This window comes from Lepidochelys olivacea (genome assembly GCF_965140295.1).
Source record: "Lepidochelys olivacea isolate rLepOli2 genome assembly, chromosome: 1".
Classification (NCBI taxonomy): Eukaryota; Metazoa; Chordata; order Testudines; family Cheloniidae; genus Lepidochelys; species Lepidochelys olivacea.
The window spans coordinates 338446343-338468458 of NC_140411.1; the positions used below are offsets into that span (position 1 = coordinate 338446343).

Genomic DNA, 22116 nt, shown 5'->3' on the forward strand with positions numbered 1-22116 from the left:
GTTTTTGTTCTCAAGAAAATTTTGAAATTCAAATTCTATATTAGTTCTGTTAGGAAAACACCACATTTAAGGTGTTTTCCACTGTAAAGCAATTAAAGCAAAATATTGAGACTTCCCAAGGGGCTTGTGACCACTAGGGTGTTTTGGCATACATTTCCCATTGTTGCAAGAACCAGTAGGAACACTAGTGTAGTGAAGACTCCTGCAGCTGCCATGTTATAAAGACCTGCCTTGGAGAAGGGTCAGATGACGCTGTTAAAAATGCTAGTGGCGACCTGTAGCCCTTTTTATGCTAATGCTCGCACTGTTGCTAACATCGGTAGACCTAGCCAAAAAATCCTAGTGTAAACACAATAAAATGTGTAATATGAAGAACATTTAAAACCAAAAATGTACACTGGAGTGTATTTATGGATAGTCTCTCCACAATTCAGTTTGTAAGTTCTCAGACCATAGTGTTCTATCTGCATGTATAAAATAATAAAGATCAATGGATCGCTTCTGATTCTGCTCAATTTATTGGCAAAACTCCCATTGAGTTCAATGGAAACAGGCAGGATCTGGTCCTGACTTCTGATTTACTGAAGTGCTGATAGGATAGCTTTGAATGACTCTGAAAGTAGCTTTCATACCTCTGAAAATATAAAATTTGTAGCTGATTGGATCATTTTAGCATATGGCTTTAGTATGAGGTAGACATTTTCCTTGGCTATTTGGATACCCAAATATCCACGCTGCTATGTTTGAAAAGTCAAAACTTTTTTGTTTCTGTTTAGTATGGCATATTAAATTGATCTAGAATACACCCATGGTAAATAAGAGGTACATACAAAATTCATGTGAATCTACTTGTATACATAGACTTGGAAGAATTAGATTTTTATCAGTAAATATCAATAAACATCAATTTCACTGCACACACATACACACACACCAATGAAAAAATATTTCCATTGATGATGATAGAAATTTAGAGATAGGAAAAGTAAGAAAAATGCTGTTTGAGAATTTATTAGAGTGTGATTTAAGGATATTTACTTTGTATATTTTGACATGTCATTGACAATTTGTGCTTTAATGGTTATAAAACTTTAACTTTTTGAATCTCAACATCTGCTGTTATTAAATAACCATTGTCTAATTCCCCCATTGTCTGATGCCCCCATAATTTCCCACTATTTTGAAAACGTCAATAAACATCTAAAAAAAACCCTTAAAAATAAACATTGATATATTTATCTGTCGGAATTATAAAAAAAAAATAAAATTGAATTCTGCCAAACCCCCGTCTGCAGTACTAGACGCAGCAGATAAGTGCTTTTATGTTGCTACTGGGGCAACTTGTTACAAAATACACTGAGAAAACTAATATGCTACTGCTTTGGCCCAGAGTTTCAAACTCAGCCAAACATGTCCAACATCTGTATAAAAGGTTTCTTAGCCTTGAATTAAGGTACCAATAGTATAGTGAAGTGAACTATGCACCCGCAGTAGATTTAAATACTGCTAACAGAAATTTAGTGGAGCCTCTCAAATGCTTGCAAAACAAAATATTTGTGTTTTAATTCTTTGTACCAAAACCCACACAGTACTGCTACAGAACTGAAGCCATGACACCTATCTGGGATATCCAAATACTAGCTTTGTACAAGGACTCTCTTTGCTTCAGAGACTTTTGTATAAAAGACAAAAGGTCTTTAGGACCTAAGCTGCTTTTCTATATCCCTCAAGAACAGGGCTTGGGAAATTTTTAATGTTAGGCCCTAGCTTCTCTATATCCAAACCATCCCTCAAGAAAATACCAACCCAAAATGTTTAACATGATTCTTCGTAAGTTTCACTGCTGCCCATTAGGGTTCTGAATAGCAGCAGTGAAAACTGACAGGGCGCTATTCGGTTTTCATTTTGCTGCAGCTTGACAAAGCTATTTGTAGCAGCAGAGGCACCTGTGTGTAGACTCAGGAAGATAATGCTGCATCCTTTTACATTCACTTCACTTATGGAAGGTATTTTCGCAATCCTGAGGACTAGAAACTGCAATTTATTTTCTTCTTAAATAGGGAATTTTACATATTTTAAAGAAACTGTTGGCACTCACCTGGGAAATAATTGCAACAATATGAAAACTGATCAGTGTCTTGGCAGTTTTTATTGCTGCTGTTCAGAATTCCATGGACAGCTGGGAAACTAACAAGAACAGAGCACTTTCCTCCCTTCACCACATACTGGTGGTAGGCTATGCTTTGTTACCAGGGTATTAATTTTTGGCTAATAAGTTTAGTCCTCTGGCTGTTGTCTGGTAAAATACTCAAGCCCTCTATGTCTAGGAATTTGCCTTTAGTAATCTGCATATTAGCAAGATTCCATATTCAGTTCTGCTTTTCCACTACTGGTAAATGGCATGTGCAGTCAGTGAGAATTGTATGGCCCCAGACAATGGCTCAGTCTTTTACAAGCTAATGCAGACAAAGACAGTTATGTGTACTTAAACTTTTTAAGGACAAAAAACCTAGTGAGAGGAAAAAAACGAAACAAAAAAACCCCTTTCATTGCTTCCAGTGAGATCTAAAGTGTTATATATTGGTGTCATCGAGAAGACCCGCCTGCCCTACAACTAAGAATATTCAAGTAAAACGAACAATATGGGAAAAGTAACTGAAATCTGTTTTTGCTACTTGTTCAGGGGAGAGAGAGTGTATTAGGTTGAAAAGCAGTAGGAAAAGGAAATGATTACTGTATGTAGTACTGGTACATTTCTAAACTGAGCAAGTGTATTTACTGACTAGTTTACATGCTGTAGATAAGTGTTTGGTGAACATTTAATCTAATGTTGTGCAATGGAGGCATTTTTGTTGGGACATTAATTGTGTGCATGTTGTGACTTGAGAAAGGATTTTATCAATGTGGGAGTAGTCTGAATTCATCTGAGCCAGAGTTTGGTTCTACTCCCAGTTCTGCCACTGTGTAGCTGTGTGACATTGGGCAAATTGCTTCTGTGCCTCAGTTTTTCCATGTGTGAAATGGGGATAATACATTGTGAATGTATGAATGGAAATCATGTTAGTTCTGCTCAAATATTGTCACTGATTATTTATTTACTTAGATTGTAACCTCTTTGGCGTAGGGACTGACTTTTTGTTCCATGTTCATACAGCACCTCGCACAATGGGTTCCTAGTCCATGGCTGTGGCTCCTAGGCGCTATGATAGTACAAATAATTAATATTAATAATCATTGTGTAGGGAAATGCAGGATTGGGCCCACAGTTTGTGATTAAGGCTGGGATTTTGCAAAGGCACCAAAGGGAATGACTTGAATGGGAGTTGGGTGTCTCGCTTCCTTATGTCCAGTTGGAAATCCCAGCTGGAGCTAAGGTCCTTTGTTTTTGGTATTTACTAGTTCTTCTCCAAAAAATGTGTGTGTTTTGAAAAAGTCAGTATTTGGGCTTTACTAGTGTCAGGGTTCCTTCCCCACTCTGAACTCTAGGGTACAGATGTGGGGACGAGGCTTTCTTCCGGCAACTAACGGAAGTTACTAGATCGCAGGCCCTGGTTCTCATGGGAGACTTCAATCACTCTAATATCTGCTGGGAGAGTAATACAGCGGTGCACAGACAATCCAGGAACTCTTTGGAAAGGGTAGGGACAATTTCCTGGTGCAAGTGCTGGAGGAACCAACTAGGGGCAGAGCTCTTCTTGATCTGCTGCTCACAAACTGGGAAGAATTAGTAGGGGAAGCTAAAGTGGATGGGAACCGGGGAGGCAGTGACCATGAGATGGTCAAGTTCAGGATCCTGACACAGGGAAGAAAGGAGAGCAGCAGAATACGGACCCTGGACTTCAGAAAAGCAGACTTTGACTCCCTCCGGGAACTGATGGGCAGGATCCCCTGGGAGAATAACATGAGGGGGAAAGGAGTCCAGGAGAGCTGGCTGTATTTTAAAGAATCCTCATTGAGGTTACAGGGACAAACCATCCCAATGTGTAGAAAGAATAGCAAATATGGCAGGCGACTAGCTTGGCTTAACAGTGAAACCCTTGCTGATCTTGAACACAAAAAAGCTTACAAGAAGTGGAAGATTGGACAAATGACGAGGGAAGAGTACAAAAATATTGCTCGGGGATGCAGGAGTGAAATCAGGAAGGCCAAATCACACCTGGAGTTGCAGCTAGCAAGAGATGTTAAGAGTAACAAGAAGGGTTTCTTCAGGTATGTTAGCAACAAGAAGAAAGTCAAGGAAAGTGTGGGCCCCTTACTGAATGAGGGAGGCAACCTAGTGACAAAGGATGTGGAAAAAGCTAATGTACTCAATACTTTTTTTGCCTCTCTCTTCACGAACAAGTTCAGCTCGCAGACTACTGCACTGGGCAGCACAGCATGGGGAGGAGGTGACCAGCCCTCTGTGGAGAAAGAAGTGGTTCGGGACTATTTAGAAAAGCTGGACATGCACAAGTCCATGGGGCCGGACGAGTTGCATCCGAGAGTGCTGAAGGAATTGGCGGCTGTGATTGCAGAGCCATTGGCCATTATCTTTGAAAACTCATGGCGATCCGGGGAAGTCCCGGACGACTGGAAAAAGGCTAATCTAGTGCCCATCTTTAAAAAAGGGAAGAAGGAGGATCCTGGGAACTACAGGCCAGTCAGCCTCACCTCAGTCCCTGGAAAAATCATGGAGCAGGTCCTCCAGGAATCAATTCTGAAGCACTTAGAGGAGAGGAAAGTGATCAGGAACAGTCAGCATGCATTCACCAAGGGCAAGTCATGCCTGACTAATCTAATTGCCTTCTTTGACGAGATAACTGGCTCTGTGGATGAGGGGAAAGCGGTGGATGTGTTGTTCCTTGACTTTAGCAAAGCTTTTGACACGGTCTCCCACAGTATTCTTGCCAGCAAGTTGAAGTATGGGCTGGATGAATGAACTATAATGTGGATAGAAAGCTGGCTAGATTTCGGGCTCAACGGGTAGTGATCAATGGCTCCATGTCTAGTTGGCAGCTGATATCAAGTGGAGTGCCCCAGGGGTCGGTCCTGGGGCCGGTTTGTTCAATATCTTCATAAATGATCCGGAGGATGGTGTGGATTGCACCCTCAGCAAGTTTGCAGGTGACACTAAACTGGGAGGAGAGGTAGATACACTGGAGGGTAGGGATAGGATACAGAGGGACCTAAACAAATTGGAGGATTGGGCCAAAAGAAATCTGATGAGGTTCAACAAGGATAAGTGCAGAGTCCTGCACTTAGGACGGAAGAATCCCATGCACCGCTACAGACTAGGGACCGAATGGCTCGGCAGCAGTTCTGCAGAAAAGGACCTAGGGGTAACAGTGGACGAGAAGCTGGATATGAGTCAACAGTGTGCCCTTGTTGCCAAGAAGGCCAATGGCATTTTGGGATGTATAGGTAGGGGCATTGCCAGCAGATCGAGGGACGTGATCGTTCCCCTCTATTCGACATTGGTGAGGCCTCATCTGGAGTACTGTGTCCAGTTCTGGGTCCCACACTACAAGAAGGATGTGGGAAAATTGGAAAGAGTCCAGCGGAGGGCAACAAAAATGATTTGGGGACTGGAACACATGACTTACGAGGAGAGGCTGAAGGAACTGGGATTGTTTAGCCTGCGGAACAGAAGAATGAGGGGGGATTTGATAGCTGCTTTCAACTACCTGAAAGGGGGTTCCAAAGAGGAGGGATCTAGACTGTTCTCAGTGGTAGCTGATGACAGAAGGAGTAATGGTGTCAAGTTGCAGTGGGGGAGGTTTAGGTTGGATATTAGGAAAAACTTTTTCACTAGGAGGGTGGTGAAACACTGGAATCTGTTACCTAGGGAGGTGGTGGAATCTCCTTCCTTAGATATTTTTAAGGTCAGGCTTGACAAAGCCCTGGCTGGGATGATTTAGTTGGGGATTGATCCTGCTTTGAGCAGGGGGTTGGACTAGATGACCTCCTGAGGTCCCTTCCAACCCTGATATTCTATGATTCTGTGAAAGATCCCCCTAAGCTTATTTTTATTAGCTTAAGTTAAAAACTTTCCCAAGGCACAAACTTCGCCTTGTCTTTGAACAGTATGCTGCCACCACCTAGTGATTTAGACAAAGAACAGGGAAAGGACCACTTGGAGTTCCAGTTTCCCCAAAATATCTCCCCAAGCCCTTACACCCCCTTTCCTGGGGAGGCTTGAGAATAAACAAGATGAGCACAGACCAGCCTTGGATTTTTAACACCCAAAAACCCCAATCAGATTCTTAAAAAACAGAACTTTATTAGAAGAACAAAAAAAGATAAGAGAACAACTCTGTAAGATCAGAATGGAAGATAATCTTACAGGCAGTCAGATTCAAAACACAGAGAATCCCTCTAGGCAAAACCTTAAGTTACAAAAAGACACAAAAACAGGAATACACATTTCCTCCAGCACAGCAAATTTCACAAGCCAAAACAAAGAAAACCTAATGCATTTTCTAGCTAGATTACTTACTAACTTTACAGGAGTTGGAGGCCTTGCATCCTTGATCTGTTCCCGGCAAAGGTATCACACAGACAGACAAAAGCCTTTCCCCCCCCACTCCAGATTTGAAAGTATCTTGTCCCCTCACTGGTCATTTTGGGTCAGGTGCCAGCCAGGTTATCTGAGGTTCTTAACCCTTTACAGGTAAAAGGATTTTGCCTCTGGCCAGGAGGGATTTTATAGCACTGTATACAGAAAAGTGGTTACCCTTCCCTTTATATTTATGACAACTGATTTTGTTGTTTTTCTTCTACATGAATATTGGTGAGCTAGGACCTCTATTCCTTCCCCGCCCCCCACCCGCAACAGCAGGGAGCGAAACAGGCAGGGAGCCAGGTCTGGCAGCTGAGACCACCCGACCACCGACAGGGAGCAGGTGGTTTCCTAAGGGCTATGTCGTGTGTACCGGGCACCTCCCCCCTTCTGCTGCCCTTTGTTTGTGATTTTTGTTACGTTTTCACTCCTTTTAAAAAATTTGGAATAAACACTGGTAAGTTCCTGGCAAATTTTAGACAAAACTAAAAACCAAAAGGGCCTTGTGGCCAGATTTTCAGCTCCTGAGCAAGCTGTTATCAACTCAAGTCTGTCACCAGTCGTTCTTTTTACAAAGGGAGACCTCAATTCCTGACACAAAAGATCAAGATTACAATGGTGGATAAATCTTTTTTATATTTTTTTAATAAAGAAATGGAGAACAGTATTTGAGCAATATTTAAAATAAACCGTATGAAATTTCAGACGGATCCTTTCTGATGCCTTCCAAAGTAGACTTACGTTCTGCAAAATGCTTTATCGAACATTCCCAGACAAAGAGACTGATTCATATTCTATTTCCCGGGGCTCTTGTGTTAGAAAAATGATCCCACAGTTGTGGTGTACCTGCTGTAGGTAATTCTGCATTGGCTATCTCTGTGTGAAAGTGGCAATAAGTGTGTTGCTGGTTTATTTTTGTGATCATAAATGCTTTTAAAAATACAATATGTTTACCCTCCACCTATAATAAGCCTGCATTGTACATATTTGATTCTGTTTGAGCTGACAGACCTTGTGTTAACGCTGAGAGAATCTGAATTGTCCTGTCCCTTAAAAACAAACAGGTATAAAGCTGTGTAGCAGAGCCTGTTCAAAGGCTGCAATAAAGAGAATGGACCCTGGCATAAACCAATGGTGGGGTGCACAGTATGGTCCTTCCAGTCAGAAATGTACCTTTTTATTTTGTATGTGGCAACTTGATAATATACTGAGAGACATGCGATAAATTGTTAGTCGCAGCATATGAGAAAATGTTGATAACCCTGTGATGATAAAGATGCATTAAAAAATGGGGAGAAGTGGTGGGTTTTGTTTTTTTTTTTTTTTTAAACATCTCTGTATTTTTGATGTCGATAAAAGATTTTCATGACATGTCTTGAACCCTATAATAGCCAAGTCTTGAGCCAAGTCTGATATTTACATTAGCACCCAAAGGTCCTAACCAGGATTGGGGGGCTATTGAGTTCGTCACAGGGCACGTGCCTACAAAAACAAAGTCCTTGCCTTGAAGGGTTAACAGGCTAAGGCCTAGAGTGAACCTCTTACTGTGGAGAACAGGTACTCCCAGGAGTAGTTCCAGTGAAGTCCACAGCTGATGTGTGATGGGTAAGGGAAGAAATTGTATGATTCAGATAAATTATTAAAATGGAGAAGCCAAAGGGCCTGATTTATTTCAGAGGTAGAAATGCAGAGTAATTCCATTGACTCCATTGAAAAAAATATGGCAGTACTCTGGATCTGTGGTCTCCCTCTATACCACACTCACCTCTATGCTTTGGGAATGTTACTGGCATAACAAAAAAACCTGACCTAAAGGTCATTAAAGCCAATGGATTTGGGATTCTTTCCATTGACTCCAGAAGGCTTTGGATTGGGCCCGTAGAACAGATGTGGGACCCAAGCTCTGAGCTCTTTTATATGGGAATAAGTAAACAGTCCCTGTCTAATGATTAACTGGAGTGAAACTGCTGGTTTTGTACTCCACTGAGTAACAAAGTAAGGGAGATCACAGTTCAGATTTGGTTAAAGCGTGGATTCAGTTTTCGCTCTGGAAAAAAACGAAGAGGTCTTTGAGTTTCTCTCAGTAGCTCTATATTAAAAGGTCTGCAATGTTCAGCTGTTCCATCAACCATGAGGATCGAGGTCTGTATTTTTTATGCAACGTCATATCAGTTTATCTCTGAAACACAGCATGCTGTGAGGCATTTTTTGTCTTTGAAATGAGTTGTTGGTTGTCTCCTGTGAGTGTTTAGTTCCAGTGTGCCACCTTCTACTGGTGGGGCTCCGTGATAGTAAATGAAGGCAGAATTTGGCTCAAAATGTTTAATTTCAGGTGCAGGAGTTCTGTGTGGTATGACTGCTAATAAACGTAATTAATAGATGTAACTAGATATTAAATGCTGCAAACAGATAATTTCAAAACTTATTTGTGGATTAGCTGCTAATAGAAATCTCTCTTTTATTGTGATTTATGTATGATAAGAATACGCTTTTTACAGCTTGACGTAAATGTGAATCCAATGTAGTTTCATTGACTCAAATCACTGGAGCTGTCCCGATTTACACAAGCTAAAAATATGGCCCTTAATTGTTAAAGTTCCCAGGTCAAAGTTTGGATGTTTTATTCAAAATCTAACTGTGATCAAGATGTGAATTCTCATTGTGCATTTTGGGAAATATTTTCCAAATTAAATTATTCTTTTTTCTAAGTAACAACAAACAAAAAAAGAGGGTAAAATGATTTGTTAAAACACATGATTCCGTTGGTTAGTAGTGCTGCATTACAATACTGGACGTACTTAAGAGAGATGGTATTTTCCACTGTCATTATTAAATGGGGTTACTGGTAGTGGGAAATGAAATCCTAATGGACTCAATGTATTTTTCTTTTTTTTCAGAACTACAAGATACTGAGGTTATGCTCTTAGGTCCCAATGAAGCAAAACAGACTTAAGCATATGAGAAGTCTCATTAAAGACAATGGGACAATTCACATGCTTGAGTTTAGGCATGTGCTTAGTTATTTTGCTGAACTTAGTCCTTAGTGTTAAGATTTGCAAAAAGAAAAGGAGTACTTGTGGCACCTTAGAGACTAACCAATTTATTTGAGCATGAGCTTTCGTGAGCTACAGCTCACTTCATCGGATGCATGCCGTGGAAACTGCAGCAGACTTTATTTATGCACAGAGAATATGAAAAAATACCTCCTCCCACCCCACTGTCCTGCTGGTAATAGCTTATCTAAAGTGATCACTATTATTAGATAAGCTATTACCAGCAGGACAGTGGGGTGGGAGGAGGTATTTTTTCATATTCTCTGTGCATAAATAAAGTCTGCTGCAGTTTCCACGGCATGCATCCGATGAAGTGAGCTGTAGCTCACGAAAGCTCATGCTCAAATAAATTGGTTAGTCTCTAAGGTGCCACAAGTACTCCTTTTCTTTTTGCGAATACAGACTAACACGGCTGTTACTCTGAAACCTGTTAAGATTTGATAACTAAGAAGGTCTAGTTTATTGAAGTCCATAGCCTGAAGAATTTTGAGGAGGAAATTGTTCCTCAGTCTCCCATCCACCCAAGAATACTGTGATTTTTAGTAAAAATTAAGAAGCTAAAGTAAACTGCTCTAGAGCCTTATCTGTACTTACTGTCAAATGTATCTATATCTATCTATATATAAAAAGGTAAATGTTACCAACATAACATATTTTAGCTGTGTGGACACAGCCACCAATTCTGTATTCCTTTATGAAAAAAGGTCTTTAAATGTTGTTTTAACGTGATTGTTCCTTGTGTTTTACAGAGAACTTGAGTGAGGACACTGAACTCAAAGATCCATATCTTATTCCAAGAAATATCATGGCTGAACCAGACTACATAGATGAAGAGAACCCTGAACTAATTAGACCTCAGAAACTAATCAATCCTGTGAAATCATCCCGGAATCATCAGGACCTTCACAGAGAGCTCCTTATGAACCAGAAAAGGTGAATTCGACTGAACTTTTACTCCGTAATCAAAGGGCTCGTCTTCATGTACAGCGATACAGCAGCACGGCTGCACCGATGTCGCTGTGCTGCTGTCGTGCTTTGGTGAAGACGCTATTACGCAGATGGGAGAGCTTACCGAGAGGCGGTAGCTTCTCCCATCAACAGCGCTGTCTACAGCAGGGGTGAGCTTGGTATAACTACGTCGTTTGAGGGGGTGGATTTTTCACACCCCATACCAATGTAGTTGTACGGATTTAGGTCTGTAGTGTAGACCTGGCCAAAGTGTCTCACTACCCAAAACCTGACTAATATTTTATGTAGCTTTAAAGATTCAGTGTTGGGAAGACTTAGGGCTTGTCTTCACAAACATTAAATTTGCAGAAAGCTGGGGTGTGAATTGACTCCACACTCGCTTGCTTCCTTGTGTGGACCCTGCTGCTGCACATTAACAGGTCATTAGTTCAGTTTGATGTAGTCACCTTTGAAATGAGACTAGATCAAAGTGAACTAATGACCTGTTAATGCACAGCGGCAGGGTCCACAGGGAACAATGAGTCTGCAGCGGGCTAGTGCAGGGTTCATTCACACCCCAGTTTGCTTCAAACTAAAAGTTTGTGTAGACAAACCCTAAATTACAATTGCTACCCATAGCATTTAATTCTATTTCAGGAGTGTGCTGGATTGAGTTGACTAGTCCTTTTTCCTCGGTAGCTGTATCTTGTGTTCCAGAACCTAATCTTGTGTTTCTTTTTTAAAATATTTATTATTATTATTATTTATTATTATTATTAATTTATTTAATTAAATAAATAAATAAATATTTATATTGCAGTAGCACCTAAAAACCTCAACCAGGTTGCGTCTTGTTGTGCTAGGTGGTGTGCAAATATGTAGGACAGACTCTGTCCAAAAATATTTCTTAGTCTATGTCTATGCTAGATACCTTTTTAGTTTGTGCTTACTGCATTCACACTGGGGAGTTACAATGCAGCACACTGGTGTGCGTTGCAATTCACACCCCTGTAGTCTGAACTGTGGGGCCATGTATACAAGCCCTTAGATAATCTTCAGAATCTGAACTGTATATACATAGGGCGGGTCTAGTATAGACCCGCCAAATCGACTGCAGATCGCTCTCCAGTTGACCCCTTTACTCTACCCCCAACAGGAAGAGTAAGGTAAGTTGACAGGAGATTTTCTCCCATCGACCCCCTGCGGTAACTTGACCTAAGGTACCTCAACTCCAGCTATATTATTCACGTAGCTGGAGTTGTGTAGCGTAGGTCGACTTACCACGGTAGACATAGCCATAAATTGATTCACTCTACAAACAGCCTAGAACAATATATTTCTGAGAAAAGTGCAAGCTTGCCCCATTTATCTCAATGGGATGATGACTTGGAACCTAGTGATGGTAATTCATTAGCTGTCTCACGGCTGATCAGAGATCACAGTAAAGAAGAAGCTTGATCATATCATGAAGTGCTGCAAAATCTGCTGTAAATGGCATTTCATTTGGCCTCACAAGTAGGCAGAGTTTGAGTTGTGGGCACGGTTGGAAAAACGCTACTGCTGGTTTTTGCCACTTCCAGCCTGACTTTTTATTTATAAAGATACCTTTAGGTCACATTTATTATTGAAGATAAAATTTCTCATCAGTTCTATAGTCTTCTTTACAACTAAGTTAGGTGTATATTTGGCATCTGCTTTCCTGATACATATGTATTACTATACATTATGCAAGTGTTACTTCCTTCATGCTGGTAGATGATACAAAGCATGCTGCTTTGTTTATGTACTGCTTAAGAGCTAAGGGCTCAGATCCTGATTCTATTGACATCTGTAGGCCCAGGACTCAGCTCAAAGTTAGCTGGGATTCTGTTTTAAATTAGTCAGCAATGGAGGGGAATAATTTTGAAAAATTTAAAAATAATGCACACAACCAGACTGTAAAATGAGCCAGATTACTTGAAAGAATTGTCAATTTAAATGGTATTAAAGATTTGGCCAATTGGAGATGATATCCCTTTGCCAATACTTTGCTGAGAAACTTGGTATCCTCTTGTGCTGTTCAGTCCATGCTGTGTCAGATTAACTAATGTTTCCAACTTGACTCCCTTCTTTTTCATTGATGTATTAGTAAAATCCCTGGTCTGAGCTTTAACACAGAGACCTGGCAACTGGTATGTTCTTAACGAGGACACTTATTAGCTCTGCAGCCTTGGGTAAACCATTTAACCTCAGTTTTCACATCTGTTAATTGGAAATTATACGTACCGACCTTGCAGGAGTGTTTGTGAAAGTTTCAGTATATTACTCCTGGGGAATTCTTCACCAAAAAATTAAAAATTCTGTGCACAATATTTAAAATTCTACATATTTTATTTGTCAATAAATAAATGTGGATGTTCCAGCATGGCAGTGGGGAGCACAGGCCACTGGCTGCACGGAGGTGGGAGATCACCCTGCAATCTTGCCCCCTTTCCCCCCAACCTCCTCCACCCCGCAACATGGACTTGGCAGTGAGGCTGCATCCGACCCTGATTCAGGGCAAGGGCTGGGCCTGCCCCAGAAATACTCTGGGGCCCTGTCCCTCCATGCCAGACACGCTAAAATAGCAAGCAAGAGGGACAGAGTCTTGGACATATACCCAGCCCTGGCCCCTGATCCAGGTGTGGGGCAGTCAGGCTCAGCCCAGCAAGATCCAAGTGTCGGGTGAGAAGGTTCTGTGTGAGGCAATCTGGATGCGGGCAGCTCAGTGAAGGATCTGGGTATGGAGAGGATCTGTATGCACAGGGGCTCATTGGGGAGTTCCCAGTGCAGGGGGAATGGGACTTTGCAGGGGGGTTCAGTTGAAGGTGGTTGGGGCTTGAGAGGGGGTTTGGCGGAGAGGCGTTTGTGTGAGAGGTTCATCATGGGGGTCCAGTTGCTGGGGAAGTGGGGCTTGGTGGGGTCGGGGTCTGAGTGCAGCTGGTTGGGGCTCAGTAGTGTGGGGATCTGGGTGTGGGCGGCTTGTTGGAGTGGTCCAGGTGCAGTGGGGATAGGGGTAGCGAGCTCAACGGGGATGGGTGTCTGGATGCAGGGGTGGGGGCCCAGATGCAAGGGAGGGGTCCAGGTGCGGGGAGGATGTGGCTCGGCGGGAGTGTCTGGGTGCAGGGGGGCTTTGGTGTGGGGGTTCTCAGTGCAGGGTGAATGAGGCTTGGTTGGGAAGATCTGGGTATGGTGGGATCCGGATGCACAGGAGTTGGACAGTCTGGGACGCAGCTCCCCGTACAGTGACCCCTCCCCCCTGCAGCTGAGGAGCAATGGGGGCAGAAAGCGGTGGAGAGGGTGCGGAGCTTCCTGCAGCTGAGGAAGTTTCTGGGGATAGGTCTGACCCACCACCAGACCCCACCCCAGTCCCAACCACTCCTTCCAGAGAAAAGAAAGTTCTGTCACCCCCTGCTCCCAGTCCAGGCAGGGTATCCCCTGCTCTGCTTCCCCCGCCCCAGTGATGAATTACCTCTCCAGCAACTTCTCCAGGTGCCTGAAATGACGTGCCTGCATTGCTGGGGAGAAGTGCATGACGGCTTTTGCGGCTTCCCTATGCTTCCATGTCAGAAGTCATTTTTCTGTGGGGAAGCAAAGAAATCTGCAGGGGCCGTGAATTCTGTGCATGCGCAGTTGTGTAGAATTCCCCCAGGAGTAAGTATGTACAAGCAGGTGAAAGGTCATTGCTACTTGGGTCAATAAGAACTACTCGCATGAGTAAAGGTTTGTAGACTTGGACCCCAACTCCTTGAGAGATGAAAAAAGGATTGTTTTTAGTTGTTGTGTCAGAATATACCCCTGCTGTTTCCACAAGCTGTTGTAATAATCTTTGTACATGGTATGCCTTGTGTGGTATCATTTATCATAATTTGCTGATCAATAATGTCACGGCAAAATGCAGGTAGCAGCGTTAGATGTGAAGTTATAAACGTAAGCTGAAATCGTGACTAAAAGAATGTTTTCCAGATCAGTCTGGGGAGTGGCCAAACCACTTCCTTAGAGACCAAGGGTGAGCTGATGCCTCAGCAAGGTGTCGTCAAGGCTAGTGCATCATTACCTGCTAAGTGGCAGTTCACTGGCGGGAAAGGGGACAGGGGCAAAAAAAAAAAAAAAAAGAAGGCTACATCTTAGCAAGAAACAGCATGGAGTTTTTTCTCCACATCTTGCTCCCAGCTGGAAATGTTTTTTCAAGAGGGGAACTGAAACTATAAAAACAGGGGCAAATGCACCAAGACACACACACGCCCCGGCCCATTCTCCCTCATTCTCTGCACCTGAAAAGACACAGGAAGCAGCTGTTGGATTCTAGGGGGAGAGGTCCTGAATGCTGAAAGCATGTGGTGAGAAAACTTTGCTTTGAACCTAATATAGTTTGTTAAATTAGGCATCAGTAAGCATTTTATCTTTATTTTTCTTGCAACCATTTTTGACTTTGATGCCTCATTACTTGTGCTCACTCAAAAGCTATCTCTTTGTAGTTAATAAACTTGGTTTACTGTTTTATATAATCCAGTGTGTTTAAATTGGATTTCTGGGTACTCTATTTAAAATAATAAACAGGTACATTCTTCCCTTTTGGAATAACAGACTTATTATATTTGTACTGTCCAGGAAAGGGCTGGGGAGTACAGGATATTAATTACGGGGAGAAGATCTGGGATGGGGATGGGGTTGGGGTGCGGGGAATCACCCTGCAGCATAACCAAGGCTGGTAAGAGCCACTATGTGGCTGGTTGGCTGCAGTACACATAGACACAGCTGCGAGTGACTTGCATGCAGGAGGCTTTTTGTGAGCAGTCCAGGTTGGAGGCTTCAGGAAACCCCGGTTACAGGGCAGGGCTGACACAGCTACTCATTAGTCAGGATTGTGCCCCAGTATGTCACAGTTATAGATAATCTATGGTCAGGTAAATTGATATGGTTACAGACAGCTAGGATTTTTGTCTGATAATTTGTTCTTCATTCCTGTCTTTGTCAATGACATTCATGGATATGTCAACTCCAGAGGATCTGGAATGGGTTCAAGTAGATTGTTTTAGATTATAGGACTGCTGTGGGTACCATTGCTTGGGGTCTCTGGCCAGTGTTGGCATGACTCTCTGATTATAAAGCTCTTCTACGTTAGAGTATTGTCCAAGTCCCAGCCAAGTTTTGGATTCATATCCTTAGTTTGAGAGTTTTTGAATTCTTTTCTGGGACTGGGAGGAAAGGGGGTAAACACCAAAATCCTTTGGCAGGTTTTAAGCATTCCAATCCCTATATATTTTCCTTTTTGTTTGTAATGAGTAAATATCTCAGTTGGCTTTGCCTGGGAGCATGGATTTTTCTAAAATCAGAAATGTATTCTCACAATTGCAGAAGACTACATGCTTTGGAGTATGGTTTTAAAGTGTGTGTGTGTGTGTGTGTGTGTGTAAAATATGTATATATACACACACATATGCGTGTGTGTGTATATAAACACATATACACACACACTTTAAATAATTTTAATGTTAATTACAAAATGTTACATATATACCCACTATATCAATATAAAATTAGTATGACGAAATGACAGTTTTTTTAATGATCGTTTTTTAGAAGTAGTGGAAAAAACCTGAACATGAATGGGTATCCTCAGTCATTTTAGAACACAGTATATAAGTGTTTTTCAGTGGATCGGCCCTGTTCATTTAAATATTATCTTAATATTTTGCATTTGTCCAGTACATTCCATTTGATCAGCATCCTGAGGTTTAATGAGTGTGATATTTGGAATCCTGCTCCTTCCACAGCAAGATCACATTGATAGAGGGGAGGCTCTTCACTTCGCATCCATTGCTCAGGAACATTTAACTTTGTCCATTGCTTTAAGGGGGCAGGATGACAAAGTTTCAGAGCCCACTCTCTTTTATTGTCCTTGCTCCTTTCTGTCTATATCTGTTTATCAAACTTTCTACGTACAATGTTTATGGCACCCATGTCATATTGACTGAGCACATAATAGTATCTCCCTCACCCTGCAGTGTGTTTGCAAATACAAGGCACAGCTGTTGGATCAATGTCTCAGATGTAGCTATTCCTAAGGTAAGAGATGGGCGGGTGACACAGGAAATTGAAGGGGAACAGGATAGCTCAGAATTAACTTGTGGTTTCAAATACCATGAACAGCCAAACAGTCTTTATTAGACTGACTGAAACATTTCTCCATGTAGGAGAGACAGGAGTGTCATCGCTTTATGACATCCAAACTGCCTAGATTTCCACGTATTAATCTTCCTGCCTAGTTCTGATTGTTCCTCCTTTTGTATTTAGTGTGATAAGATATTGAGGGGGGACATGAAGAGGGAAGGGTCCTTTTGCGTATCTAATGCTGAAATTCTCCCAAATGCCAGGGGTCAGCTATCTAAAGCTAAATGAATCCTGTACACAGTATAATAGCTTTCCAATGAAATGGATACATTGCACAGAGGCCAAGCGGATTAGAGAAAGTTGGCAGTTTGGTGTGTGTGCGTCCTATTTTGTGTTAATGGGATTAAACATCAAAGACTAACTTCTAGCACCAAAACATTTAAAGGCATTGAGAGACACTTGGAGTTTCCTTTCTTACGCTTTTAATCTAAAGCATGTTTAGGCTGCCCTGAATTAAATCTGCTTTTTCCCTTTAAGGTTTATAAAAGCATAAAGCACCTTAATGTAGTCTGGAATTTTTCTTTCCTTGTGTAGAGGAATATCCTATTACACGAAGAGCTGTGCTGCCCGCAATATCCACACTGCTATAATTGTCATTTTGATTAGCAGCAGTATTTAATTTTAGAACCTCATTTGTTTCTAGTGAAGTGAAGTATGCCTGTGGTGCAGAGTTTTACTAAGAGAGAGAGAGGGGGGCTGCTACATTTTTAATTCTTTTCTGGGATTGGGAGGAAGGGAGTAAACACCAAAATCCTTTGGCAGGTTTTAAGCAATCAAATCCCTATATCTTTTCCAGGAAGTACTGAAGCTTCTTGTTGGGAATTGGCTACTCTGGTCTCTGGCGCGATCGCAATGTTGTTGCGGAGGTCTGCTCTCTTTTAGCTTCCCATGGAGCTCTGGGTTTCACGTGGGAGCTCTCAATGTTTTCAGTGAAAATGGTTCAACTGTTGACCGTCACAGCCACCCACATGTAAAACTCCCAAATGTTGAGAAAATGGCAGAAACCGCATTTCCCAAGAGTAATGTGACAAAAAGTCCAGATGGGGAAAAACGTTCAGCTCCACTGTCACAGACGCCTCTGGACAGACCGTTCTAGGCAGAGCTGACTGGATAAAATCTGTGTGGTCTGTTGGTTAAAACAGGGAGGCAGGAGTCCCAAGTTCCGTTCCTAGCTCTGTCCCTGACTTGACATGTGACCATTGTTACATGATTTCCTCTGGAATGGAGAGAGCTCCGTGAAGATTACCGCTGAGAGTGTGAATTAGTCAAGAGGAAAACTGATATGTGTATTAAAAGGAGATGTTTTTAGTGGTAATGCGGCGCTCCTCTCTAACTTTTGTTCATTTGTTAGGTTAATACTGTTGCATATTAATACAGAGATATTTATCTTAACCTGAGGGAGACGTGCATACGTTTCTGTGCGAATATACAATTTATTAAAAGCTCTATCTCTGTTTTTTTCCCCAAAGGGGTCTTGCACCTCAGAATAAACCAGAGTTGCAAAAGGTGATGGAGAAAAGGAAACGAGATCAAGTTATTAAACAACAAAAGGAAGAGGAAGCGCAAAAGAAGAAATCAGACCTGGAAATAGAGTTAATGAAACGACAGCAGAAGCTGGAGCAGGTGAGAAAGGCAATGGCGTTAAGAATAGGCGGAGAAGATCACTGGGCTAGAGATTAGAATGGACTGGGATTGATGGGGGAATTACAGGAGCCTTCTGTCTATGTAAGTATTTGTGTGTTCTCTGTGTGCAACTAAACAATCCTTAGTGGATTTTATCCTCGCAACATTCCTGTGAGGTAGGGAAGTATTATCCCCATCGTACAGATAGAGAACTGAGACTCAGGATAGGTTAAGGCCTGCCTACCGTAGGAGGATTCATAGCTGTAGTACAGTATATAGACGCAGAACAGAAGTGATTTTGCTGGTATAGTATATATCAGTAAAACAAGTAAAGTAGGCTATACCAGCATATACACTTTTATGCCAGTTTAACTTCATCTACGCTGCGGGTTTTGCTGGCATAGCTATGCTGCAAAAAAAAAATCCCATCCCAAGCCAATATAGCTATGCCAGCAAAACTTTTAAGTGTACACCAAGCCTAAGCAGCTCGCTTAGGGAAGTGCATGACTGAGCCTGGAACTGACCCCAGAGTCCTGACTCTCAACCCAGTGCTCTATCCACTAGACCATCCTTCCTACCCCTCCCTTAACAAACGTTTGTTTTAAAGGTATGCAATGTTATCGTGTATTCGCTTTTAACACAGCCAAATGCAAGGTCACACATCTAGGAACAAAGAATGTAGGTCACATTTATAAAATGGAGGAATGTCTCCTGGAAAGCCGTGACTCTGAAAAGGACTTAGGGGTCATGGTAGAAAACTAGTTGAACATGAGCTCCCAATGCAGTGATGTAACTAATGGGATTCTTGGATGTATAAACAAGAGTATCTCAAGTAGGAGTAGGAGAGTGGCATTGCTTGTGTATACATTGTAACATGACCATTACTGGAATCCTGTGTCCAGTTTTGGTGCCCACACTTCAAAATGGAATGTTGAAAAATTGGAAAGGTTTAGAAAATAGCTACAAGCGTGATTTGATATCTGGAAAATACGCCTTAAAGTGAGCTGCTCTCATTCTGTTTACAGGTTTCAGAGTAGCAGCCGTTTTAGTCTATATCCACAAAAAGAAAAGGAGGACTTGTGGCACTTTAGGGACTAACAAATTTATTTGAGCATAAGCTTTCGTGAGCTACAGCTCACTTCATCGGATGTAGCTCGTGAAAGCTTATGCTCAGATAAATTTGTTAGTCTCTAAGGTGCCACAAGTCATTCTATTTAGTTGATCCAAGAAAAGGTTAAGAGGTGATTTAATCATGGTTTACAAGTACCTGTATGAGGAAGAGATTTCTGATAGTAGACGGCTCTTTAACCCAGCAAAAAAAGTCATAATGGATGTCGAAGCTAGACAAATTCAGACTAGCAATAAGGTGCCAGTTTTTAACAATGAGTGTGATTAACCTTTGGAACAACATATCTAGGGATGTAGTGGATTCATCATCCATTGCAGTTTTTAAATCAGGTTTGACTCTCTCTTGGGGTGAAATTTCACTCTGATGCAAAGGGCCAGCCAAAGGTCTGTGTGTTCCTTAACGAGGTTTGTTGTTTGCATTAAGACAATCCAACACACACCAACGTGCCTTCAAACAACGAAATAACTTACTCAAAAGCATTATTTTTTTAATTTAAAAAATCCATTTAAATAAAAAAATCAGTTAAAATTATCATAATTAAAATACAATTAATCCTGCTAATTGTCTAGCTAAATATTAATTAATTATATTCCAAGCCCCATACAAAAAATTTAGAAATTAGAAATTTTGGGGGGTAAGAGATTCTGTTTTTTAAAATCCTCGCCCCCATGAAGAGCCCAGTCTCAAAACAATCACTACTTGGAAGCTCCCTAAAATGTCCTTGATTGGCTCAAGTTAAATCTGGAAAAATAAATCCTGTTGCAACAGGAAAAACCTGCCCATAGCAAATAGTGTTGCCACTCTGCATGTGTGGCAGGAGTGAAGTGACATCAATTGACAAAATAATTCATTGTGGAATGGAGCCATTCTTTATTATAATCAGATGAGTCCCTTGTCACAGAGCCAGAAAAAGGAGAGCTTGTTTGAGTGGTATGTGGTCCCCATTAATCATCAGGAAGACCCTAATATATTCAAATGAACAATTCCTCTCAGGACTGTATTTACTGTTCGCTTTCCGGAGAGTTGCTTCTTCCTGCCTACTGGCTCATAGGTTTGCACTCAGGACTTCCAGAGTAATTGTTGTTCAAAGCAATTCATAAACAGAGTTTCTTTACTAGCACTATATGACCACACCTCATGGTGCACAGTAAGCAACTACATGCCCTAATGTTTTTTGACGGCTGCCATGTATGGGCAGGAACGCCACGTGCTTTAAAAATGTTCGTAATTGGACACTCAAAATGTCTGCAACAGATGGGGTTGGGGGAACTGTTGTTTTACTCTTCTTCCGCTCAAGATAAGCAAAGCAATTGGAGATGTCTCCATTAGATACCTAAATCCATATTGAGATCCTACAACCATGCATGTTAATAATTCTGATCTCCTGTATTCTTTCTTTGGGCATGATTGTTCTCCTCCTGCACTGAAAGCCAGAGGAGAGGACTTTATTTATTTTTAAATTGCAAGGAAATTCTCATGGATATCTCCAAAGACTTAATCCCATTGTCCCATCATGTGAGTATGGTTTGCCCCACATGGCAAAGCTATTTCCAAGCTGGGTGGATCTTCCAGGAGAGACTGATTAGAGGATATTGTGTCTCGTCTGAATGCCACTTCACCTCTTTTTGTTAAAGTACGTTCTGGTACTTCTAAGTCTTTGAGGCTAAATTTCCTTTTGTATGAAATCATAGCTTTAATTTTGGCCTGTGACTTTTCATTCGCTAATGCAGGTATTTTATCTTTTTATAAACGTGACTCTCATTTCAGCTGGAACTTGAAAAACAGAAGGTCCAGGAGGAGCAGGAAAATGCACCTGAATTTGTTAAAGTCAAAGGCAACTTGAGGAGGACAGCCCAAGAATCGGCAGAAGCTCCAGACTCATAGAGGAAATACCTGCTAAGACTGTCAACATTCCAGCAGTGGCTGCAGAGAAGGGCTTCTGCAAATTGTCTGACCCCTTTGCCCTTGGGAGGGTAGATATATGGCATCCAGGTGGTGTTTACCGAAGATGGGTTTTGAATTCCTGGAACCTGTGTGGATTAAAAGTCTGCAACATAAACAGATCAAACTCGCCAAACACAGTACTGAGACCTGTTTTCAGGTCAGGATTATTGACATGTCTGAAGTGCTTAATGAGAGTCTTAAATCAGGGACAGTAGAGAAACCCTTTGAGTGCTGCACTGCTTGGTTTCTTCTGATCCCAGTTTAGTGGAGACATCAAGCTTATATTCTGCTTTTAAATAAAATAAAATCTGTGGTCATATTTTATGGAACTTTGCTGTGTAGGGAAGTTCTCACTTTCTGTCCCTTCAGTCTGTGTAAACTCCATTTTGAAAACGTGGATTCCTCAATTTAATTTTCATGGGGGTTAAATGAGTGGTGTGTCCTGGTCATTGCTGGGCATCTGCACTAGCTGTTACCACTGGGCAAATTGGTGCACAGATATAGGAATGTTTAAAATTCCAGGGCACTGAAAAAGCTAAAAAAGTTTTTAGGACCAAATTCTGTCTTTGGCAGTGCATGTAGAATTTGGCTCTTGGGAGCGCAAAAATTGGAATATTTCCTCTGCTGGGCAAAAATCAAAGGCTGGTTTCCCCTCTCTCCTCAAATGCTTCCCTTGCTCCTCCCCCGCC

The 22116-nt window shown here is 41.7% G+C and overlaps 1 protein-coding gene across 3 annotated transcripts in view; it reads left to right on the forward strand.

The window, feature by feature from the left end:
* FAM107B (family with sequence similarity 107 member B) overlaps positions 1 to 21756 on the forward strand; it is an 85267-nt gene extending 63511 nt beyond the window's left edge. For 2 of the 3 annotated variants that reach the window (XM_084617270.1, XM_084617268.1), the window contains exons 2-4: positions 10341 to 10524; positions 18201 to 18354; positions 21251 to 21756. In XM_084617270.1, coding sequence (XP_084473396.1) covers positions 10397 to 10524; positions 18201 to 18354; positions 21251 to 21367 — 399 coding nt within the window. In that variant the 5' untranslated portion in view covers positions 10341 to 10396 and the 3' untranslated portion in view covers positions 21368 to 21756. Of the gene's footprint in view, positions 1 to 8536; positions 8681 to 10340; positions 10525 to 18200; positions 18355 to 21250 lie in introns of those variants that run through there. The other variant, XM_084617269.1, reaches the window with a different exon arrangement.
* The last annotated feature ends 360 nt before the right edge of the window (positions 21757 to 22116 follow it).